We start from the raw sequence: 9,097 nt of genomic DNA on the forward strand, positions 1-9,097 counted from the left end.
CCCTCTTTCTTTCTCACTCCATCTGTCTCTGATCAAATTAAAATAAATAGATAAAGTTAAATGATTTTTTTTAAAAAAGAGTAGCATGACGAATGCCTATACATTCCCCACCCGTGTGCACCAGCATTCTGCTCCGTGTGAACGCGCTCTCCCATGCATACACGCACACACGTCTTTGTCTTCCTGAGTCACTTGGAAATTTGTTGTGACACTATTTCACTAAGTACTTCGGCATGTGTCCCCTAAGTACAGGACACTTCCTATATAACCCCACACAAGTGCCAACCCCAGGAAATGCAGCCATGACCTAAACTGTAATCCATATTGAAGTGTCCCCAAAGACTCTTGTGATGTCCTTTATAACTGTTTCTTTGTACATGATTTCTTGTTTTTGAAGTGAAATTCACCTAGCATCAAATGAGCCATTTTACAGTGTACAGTTTATGGTGGTCGTCAGTACCTTTATAATCACTGCCTTTATCAAGTTTCAAAACATTTTCATCAGGCCAAAAGAAAATGCTTCACCCATTAAGAACACTCCTGGGACCAGCAGTTAGCATAATGGCTATGTCGCTGGACTCCCACGTAGTCGACCACGGTTCATGTCTCGGACCCGGTGGCTTGAAGCTCACGCCGGGCGCGTGTGCGTGCGTGCCCAAGATCCCGAGAGGAGAATGGAGGAGAAGGGATTGTGGTGTGGCCATCCTCCCTGGGGAGTGATTTCTTGCTTTCTGTCTCTCTGTCTCTCTCTGTCTGCCTGGCGAGCGCACGCGCCCAATAGCAAAAACCTCTCCAAAAAAATGGACATTCCTTACCCAGCTCCTCTTTCTCCTAGCCCCAGGCAACATCTGATTGTCTTAGGCCAGTGTTTTCTTTGTTGTTGTTTTTAAAGAATTATTGGGGGCCGGGAGTGGCACAGTGGGTAAGGTGTTGGAATTCCCACATCACTGGCCATGGTTCTAGTCCTGGACCTGGTGGCTTGCTTTCTCACTCTTCCTCTCTCTTTCTCTGGCAAAACTCATGTGAAATAATAATAATTAATTAATTAATTCTTTTTAAAATAATTTATTTTTTAAAAAGCATTATTTATTTAGGGGCTAGCAGGTGACGTAGTGGTTAAGGCACTGGACTCTCTCATGGTTGACTGTGGCTTGAGTTCTGGACCTGATTGCTTTAAAATCACAATCCCTTCTCCTCCATTCTCCTGAGATTTTGGGCAGGCATGCTCAGAGTATTTTTCAAGCTGTCAGATCCAGGACTTGAACCACTCAGCTATGGATCTAGCTGCTTTAACCACCTTGCCATCTGCTGGCCCAGTTATTTATTTTTTTTAAAAGAATTATTTTATTTAGGGACTGGCAGGTGCTGTGGTGGTTAAGGGTGCAGGACTCCCACATGGCTGACTGTGGTTCAAGTCCCGGACCTGGCAACTTGCTTTCCCTCTCTCTCTCTCACTCTGTCCCTCTGTAGTCAAATTAAAATATAGAAAGAAAGAAAAAAAGATATATGAAATGAAACTTTTTAAAAACTATTTTTGAAATAAAATAATTCTTTTTTTTTAAAGACCAGAGAAGGATAGAACAAGAGTGAGAGCGAGAGAGAGAGAGAAAGGAAGTTGCCAGGTCTGGGACTCAAACCACACTGCGGTCAGCCAAGTGGGAGTCCAGCGCCTTTAACCACCACACCACCTGCTGGTCCCTAGTTATTTATTTTCTTTAAAGACTTTATAGGTGCTGGCAGGTGGCATGTAGCTAAAGGTGCTGGACTCCCACATGGTCAACTGCAGTTCAAGTTTTGGACTTGACGGCTTGCTTTCTCACTCCCCACTCTCTGTCCCTCTCTGGTCAAATAAAATAAATAAATAAATAAAATTAAATAAAATAATTCTTTAAAGAAAAAAAAGACTTCATAACAAATCAAATGGAGAACTGAACCCTATGTGTGTTTATTTGGAGGAGCAAAGAGAAAGTTGTTTTAGTACTTCTAGCATCTTCCCTACTGCTTGCTGACGGGACATCCTTGGGCAAATCCTTTCCTCTCTTTTATTGTGTTTACTTGAGGATCAGGGACTTCAAGGACATTTTGAAGGTCCTATCTCAGCTTAGACTTCTGAGCCCATCCATTTCCCATGAACTGGAAAAACTCAGCCAATACACAAGTTCAACCTCTGGGGATATTTGTCCTGCCCAATAGTCTCTGTCCAAGCCTGGTAGGGGCGGCCAGGGAAGGAGGAATGCACCATCCATGAGGACCCTACTCCTGGTGACTGTAAGCAGTTCACTGGCTTCTCAGAACCTGCTCACTGTCTGTTTACCCATCCACCAGTCTCTCACCTATAAAATGGGACAACGGCTCACTCCAGGCCCCGTTGCAGGGAGTCCATGAGAAAAGCCTGCATTAACTGAATACCACACTCTAGAGATGAGGTCTTATCACAGGAGCCCAGAGGAGCAGATGAAAGTCTCTGTCATTCCCCCCACCAACATCGACTGGTTACTTTCTCTCCTGAGTTCTTTTCAAGAGGAATGCTGGCATCCAGGGTCATGGTAAAAATGTGAGTCAGGGAGCTGGCAGGTGGTATGGTGGATAAAGGCGCTGGACTCCCACATGGCTGACCATGGTTCGAGTCCTGGACCTGGCAGCTTGCTTTCTTGCTTTCCCTTTCTCTCTTTCTCACTGACTCTGTCTGGTCAAATGAAAGAAATAGCAATAACAAATGGAATTAAATAAATAAATAATTCTTTTTTAAAAATGCGAGTGGGGGGGCCAGCAGTTAGCGTAATGGCTGTGTCACTGGACTCCCACGTAGTCGACCATGGTTCGAGTCCCGGACCCGGTGGCTTAAACTCACGCCAGGCGCATGTACATGTGTGCCCAAGATTCTGAGAGGAGAATGGAGGAGAAGGGATTGCGGCGTGTGGCCATCCCCCCTGGGGGCGGGTGATTTCTCACTTTCTGTCTCAATGTCTCTGTCTGTCTGGTGAGCACACGTGCCCTATAGCAAAAACCTCTCAAAAAAAAAAAAAATGTGAGTGGGTACCTCAGTGCCTGGAAATGTCCCTCCAAAGATAAAATTGTATGCAGAAAGCAGCTCCTGGGGAGAGTGTTCTGCTGTGATCTTTGAAGAAAGTTCTTGTTCATGCTTCTCTCACTGACTCAAAGTGTCAGCATCAGTCCCTGGGAGGAGCTCCCTGGCTCTGTTGCTGACTGCCCCAAACACACCCCTCTCACCCTAAGAGCTCTGTCTCTGGGGTCTCCCAGGACTGGTGGAGGGTCTGAGTTATTTGGCATAGTATCCGAGAATTTGCAGATTGATCACTATAGCAACGGAAGTTGAGGAAGGGTGGGAGGAAGGATCCATGGAATGAGCAAGAAAAGGATGAGGGACCAGGAGATGGCATAGTCATTATGTTGATGGACTTCCACAGTTGACCATGGTTCGAGTCCCGAACCAGCAGCTTAAAACTCACACCAGGTGTGAGTGCATGCGTGCCCAAAATCCCGAGAGGGAAATGGAGGAGAAGGGATTGTGATGTGGCCCTCCCCTCTAGGGGGTGATTTCTCACTTTCTGTCTCTCTGTCTCTCTCTGTCTTTCCAGTGAGTGTACGCACCCTAGAGCAAAAATCTCTCTTGAAAAAAAAAAAAGAAGAAAAGAAAAAAGATGAGCAGAGAACCCAGCGGATTCACAACAATATTAACACCTCCCAGCTCTTTTAAATGAGCCATCTTATATTTCTTGAGCACCCACTGTGTCAGGCTAGATGCAGGGCACCAAGGCCGTGGCAGAAACTGCATATATGCACTGCCACTGTTCTAGGTTTTTCTGTTATTAACAGAAAATACTTGGAACTGGGTGACTTATCAAAATAGAGATATGGGCTGGCCCCGTGGCTTAATGGTTAAGGGAGCCAAACCCCACATGGCAGACTACAATTGGAATCTCGCCCCCAGCAGCTTGAAAAACATGCTGGGCACATGTGCATGTGTGCTCCAAAACCCCACAGAATAGAGAAATGGAGGCGGGATTGTGGTGTGGCCATGCCCCATGGAGAGGTGCTTTCTCACAGGCAGCAGGTAGTATGAAGGTGAAGGCACTGAATCCCACATGACCAACTACAAAGTTCAAGTCCCGGACTTGGCAGCTTGAAAATAACATTGGGCAGCACATGTGTGTGTGTGCCCAAAATGTTGAGAGAAGAATGGAGAAGAAGGGGTTTTAATGTGGTCATCTTCCCTAGAGGGGTGATCTCTCTCCTTTCCTCTCTGGTGAATACAGACACCCTATCATATATATATATATGAGAGGAAAAGGAGAGAGGTGCTTTCTCCCTCTCTCCTTCTCTGTCCATTGTCTAGCAAATGCATGTACTCTCTATTTAAAAAAAAAAAAAAAAGATAAGGTTGGGATCAGCAGGGGGCATGGTAGTTAATGCACTGGATTCCCACATGGCCAACCACAGTTTGAATCCTGGACCCAGTAACTTGAAAATCACACTGGGCACGTGTATGTGTGTGCCCATAAAATGGAGGAGAAGGAACTGTGGCATGGCCAGCCCCCCTGGGGGGTGATTTCTTGCTTTCTGTCTCTCTGTCTCTGTCTATCTTGGTAAGTACACACACCCAATAGCAAAAATCTCTCAAAAAAAAGAAGAAAAGAATGGGGACCAGCAGGTGGCATGGTGGTTAAGGTGCTGGACACTCCCACCAGGTCCAAGACTTGGCCGACCATGGTTCAAGTCCTGGACCTGGTGGCTTGTTTTCTCACTTTCCTCTCTCTCTCTCTCTCTCTCTCTGGTCAAATTTAAAAATGAATGAATCAATCAATCAATTTAAAAAAAAATTAAAAAAGAATGTCTTGGGGAAAATAATGCACTTTCTAGCAGGTTCCAGCAGAGATATTGGGCTGATTCAGCAGCCCCTACATTCTAGGCTCTGCCTGGCCTCCCCTCACCCAAGTGTTCACAGTCCTTTCTGTCCCAAGCTCTATTGCAGTTCTCACTTCCTTTTTTTACTTTTTTGTGAAATGTATAACTTTTTTTACAATGTAAAATGTATAATAACTAAAATGAAAGTAAAATTATCATTTTCTTTTCTTTTCTTGAGAGATTTTTGCTATAGCGCATGTGCACTCTCCAGAGAGACAGAAAGACAGAAAGCAAGAAATCGCCCCCCAGAGGGTATGGCCATGCCGTAATCCCTTCTCCTCCATTCTCCTCTCGGGATCTTGGGCACGCACGCACATGTGCCCAGTGTGAGTTTAAGCCATCGGGTCCAGGACCTGAACTATAGTTGACCATGTGGGAGTCCAGTGACATAATCATCGCGCCATCTGCTGGTTCCAAAAAGCTATCATTTTCATAATGTAAAGACTGGAGCTGAAGCTGAACGAGATTCTCTTAGTCACTGGGATGTGGGATTAGAAATGATGAACATTTCTCACTTGCTACAATCAGAAATGAGCGACCTTCAACATGTGCAGTTGGAAGGAGGGAGCCTGCAGAAAAAATGATTTAGGGTTCAACAAGACAGGCGTGTGTGTGTGTGTGTTATATGGTGCATGTGCCCATCGGGGAAAAAACAGAGAAAGTGAAAATCACTTCCTGGGGGAATGACCACGCCATAATCCCTTCTCTTCCAGTCTCTTCTCAGGATTTTGGGCACGCACATGGGCCTGGTGTAATTTTCAAGCCACCAAATCTGGGACTCAAACCGAAGTTAGCCATGTGGGAGTCCAGCATCTTAACCACTCATCGCCTGCTGGCCCCAACAACAGTTTGTTTGTTTGTTTGTTTGTTTTTTATTAGAGAGATTTTGGCAATAGGGTGTGTGTACTCACTGGAGAGACAGAGAGATAGAAAGCAAGAAATCACCCCCCAAGGAGATGGCCACACCACAATCCCTTCTCCATTCTCTCAGGACTTTGGGCATGCACGCACATGCTCCCGGTGTGTTTCAAGTCACCAGGTCTGGGATTTGAACCGTGGTCTATTACGTGGGAGTCCATTACGTCACCTGCTGGTCCCCCCCAACAAGTTTTTAAAAATCTCAGCCAACATCAGGTCCAGAATAAAACCACCAAGTCAGCCAGTCCTTCTGGCCACCTGGGCCCGAGATCCCTCGAGCCTTGTGTGGACTGAGCTAGGCAAGGGGGAACTTTAGATCCTGCTCCCATGACTCAGTGAAGGGGAGGGACCGCTAAAGCCAAGGGTAGGCTTTTCCATACCTGGTCAAGGACACAGGCAAAGCTCAGGTCCCCATCTCTAATCTGGGGTCCCCACACAGTGAGTGAAAACTAACCAGTGATTTAGCTGACTCAGTCACCAGGAGCAACTACTGCAGCAAAATCAAAGGCAGCCCAACAACATGTAGGGGTTTCTGGCATCCAGGTGAACACTGAGTCCTTAGGAGGCCACCTGCCACACCTCTGCTCTTACCTGGCCAGTCTGTTGTTTATAGCTGCAGCGCCCCCTGCTGCCCAGCGCTGCCTTTTCCTCTGCTCCTCCTGGAGTGTGCACGCACGGCGAGTGGTCCAGTCCAGCAAACACCCAGGCTTGGTTACCCAGACGACTTGGGCTCAAATCATTGTTGACCGTCTATTTCTGCAAGCCCCGCTTCTTCACACGTAGCAGGTTTGACCACCGAAACCCTCCGAACACTGCTGATACCCGGGACACAGCCGCTTCTCAGGACAGAGCTGTCATTGTCTATCAACCACGTCTCAGGCACTTCCGTCAGCACTTCCATAGGACCCTCAGGACAAGACTGAGGGCAAAACAAGGGGGTAGCAGGCCCAGAGGTTCACAACCTGCCCAGGGAGTGCCAAGTGTGGATCTGCACGTTAGGGGGGGGGTCTGATCCTGAAGCCCGTGCCCCCAAAAGAACCCACGCTTTCTTCCCAAGGCCAAACACCGCATGGATTTATGCGCCGGGCTGTCTGGAGTCAAATACTGACATACAGGTCATGCAGCCTCAGGTCGCTCTGCCAGCTTTTCTGGGGCCCATTTCTCACATGTTCAATGAGAGGGGCAGAGACACAATGTCATGGGGGTTCTAGTGGGGATTCAAACTGAGAACACTCATAAAGTGCTTAGAGCACAGCGTGAGGCTCAGTGGCCACTGAAGCCGATCAACTGCCTCTTTGCCATTTCTCTAGGCTTCCTAACCTCAGTGGACACTCTTGTTTCCCCATGGACCTCAAAAGGGACAGCAGGGGGCTGGGGGTGGAGTTAGCGGCTGCTCCTCCCTTTCCAGCCCAATTTGGGACACGTCCCCTATTGCAGTGGCTGCCATCCCCCTCAGCGACCCACATTTATCACGGATCTTTAAAACCAGAGCTGCATAGGAGGGTAATTAAGTTTAATAGGAGGCACCACCGATTTAAAGCCACAGGGGGGAAGTAATTAGATTTAACAGAAGCCGGGGCTTTCTGAACCCAGACACACAGCGTGGGGGTCCCTGCTCCAGAAAGCCTCCAAGATGATGTCTTTTTGTAAAGACTTCCCTGGTGACATTTTCTGCGCGCTCCGTCATTAACGCCAGTCACCGACTGGGTATGAATGTGGCCTTTGCTCATTGAAATTCATTAGGCCTGGCATCTCCCTAGCTGCAGCTCCAGCGTTGGCCCTCCCGTCGCCTTTGCACTGGGGCCAGTACAGCAATTCCCCCAAAGCGGCCTCCCAGAGGCCTCACCCCCAGGAGTCGGGGTCGCAGGAATAACCAGAAAGAATCGGTGTTAAGCCAAAGCCCCCTAGGAAGACCCCTTCCCTCCCTGCTAGGGAATTCTCTGGGTGTGGCTTGCTTTATTTTCACTTGGCTGAGTGGCCACGATCTGCTTCCCCACCTAGACTCGGCCCGGCCGCCAGCAGCGCGCATCGCAGCTCTTCTGCCAGTCCCCATCGAAAGGAGCTCCGACCTCTGCTATGGTGCAGCTTCCTCTGTGCTCGGTGCCCAAGGGTCCAAGGGCGCTACCACACCGCTGACATAGGCACCTCAAAGACAGAGGGAGATGGGGGCCCAGCCCAGTTCTGCCTCCCGGACAGTACGTCCGGGCCTAAACTGAGAAGCCGGAGTCTATTCATCTCGCAGTTGCCAGCCCACCCAGTGCGAAAGTCGCTTCCCCAAGTACCACTTTGCCAGCTTCCAGCTCCCGAGGAGGCCGGCAAATCCAGGACTAAGGAGGCGCGCAGCGAAGAGGCGAAACTGGGGCTGAAGCGCCATCTAGTGCCCGCCGGGCTCGCAGCTTTCCCATTGTTTCTGGGCGAGCAGAGATCACGCCAGGCCCCCCGTCGGGGGGCAATTTACTGGGATAAAAGCGGCCGGGGACCGGGATCGCGAGAAGACAAAGCCTGGAGAACGTGAGAATGACCGAACTGCAGGGGGAAATTCTAATGGATGGCTTTGACATCAGGAGATATGCAGAGTTGGGGCTGTCGGGGAGGAGGGAATGAATAATGTCTTTGAAGGGGAGGGGCCCCTAAAGCCACCGAGAAGCTTTTCCGAACCGGGGGAAGGAAGCAGGCAAAGCTCAAAGTCCCCCATCCCTAATCCAGAGGTTCCTGTCTTTTGCCCCTGCTAGAGCCCGGCCCCTAACACAGACACTGGGGAAGCCCGTGGCCGGGGGAGGGGCCCCGGTTGTCTATTTTATTGCTTTATAAAATTAAGCTCCCCTAGTCAATGAATCACCGGCCACCGCGCGGTGGGGAGGAATTCCTGGGGACCCTGCGGTGAAGTGGGGACTCCTCCTCCCCCAGATCCGGACAGCCTGGGCGGGGTCACCCGGTCGGGGGCAAGGAGCCGTCACTCGCCCGCCGGGGCCCAGGGAGGGGGCTGGGGCCGGAGGCGGAGTGTGAGTGGGTGTGTGCTGGGGGCGGAGGCCTGATGCAATCCAGATAAGAAATGCTCAGTGTCTCTGCACCTATCGGCCGGGCTGCTAAGGCGCGCTATATAAAGCTGCCGGCCCAGAGCCCCGCGCCGTCGGAGCAGGAGCGCAGCGCGTGTAGACTCCGGCAATCCGCGACGCGCTCACACACGACCCCGCGCTGCGTCCCTGTCGCCGCCCAGCGTCCCTCATTGCAGCCGCCGGAAGCGAGCCGCGCA

General features: G+C 49.8%; 1 protein-coding gene across 1 annotated transcript in view; it reads left to right on the plus strand.

The window, feature by feature from the left end:
- The window catches only part of FGF19 (fibroblast growth factor 19), a 76,446-nt gene that overhangs the window by 61,359 nt on the left and 5,990 nt on the right, over window positions 1-9,097 (plus strand). The window contains exons 2-3 of the mRNA XM_006171353.2: window positions 7,846-7,944; window positions 8,752-8,846. Coding sequence (XP_006171415.2) covers window positions 7,846-7,944; window positions 8,752-8,846 — 194 coding nt within the window. The remainder of the gene's footprint in view (window positions 1-7,845; window positions 7,945-8,751; window positions 8,847-9,097) is intronic.

Source organism: Tupaia chinensis, unplaced genomic scaffold, assembly GCF_000334495.1.
Source record: "Tupaia chinensis unplaced genomic scaffold, TupChi_1.0 Scaffold149501_1, whole genome shotgun sequence".
Classification (NCBI taxonomy): Eukaryota; Metazoa; Chordata; class Mammalia; order Scandentia; family Tupaiidae; genus Tupaia; species Tupaia belangeri.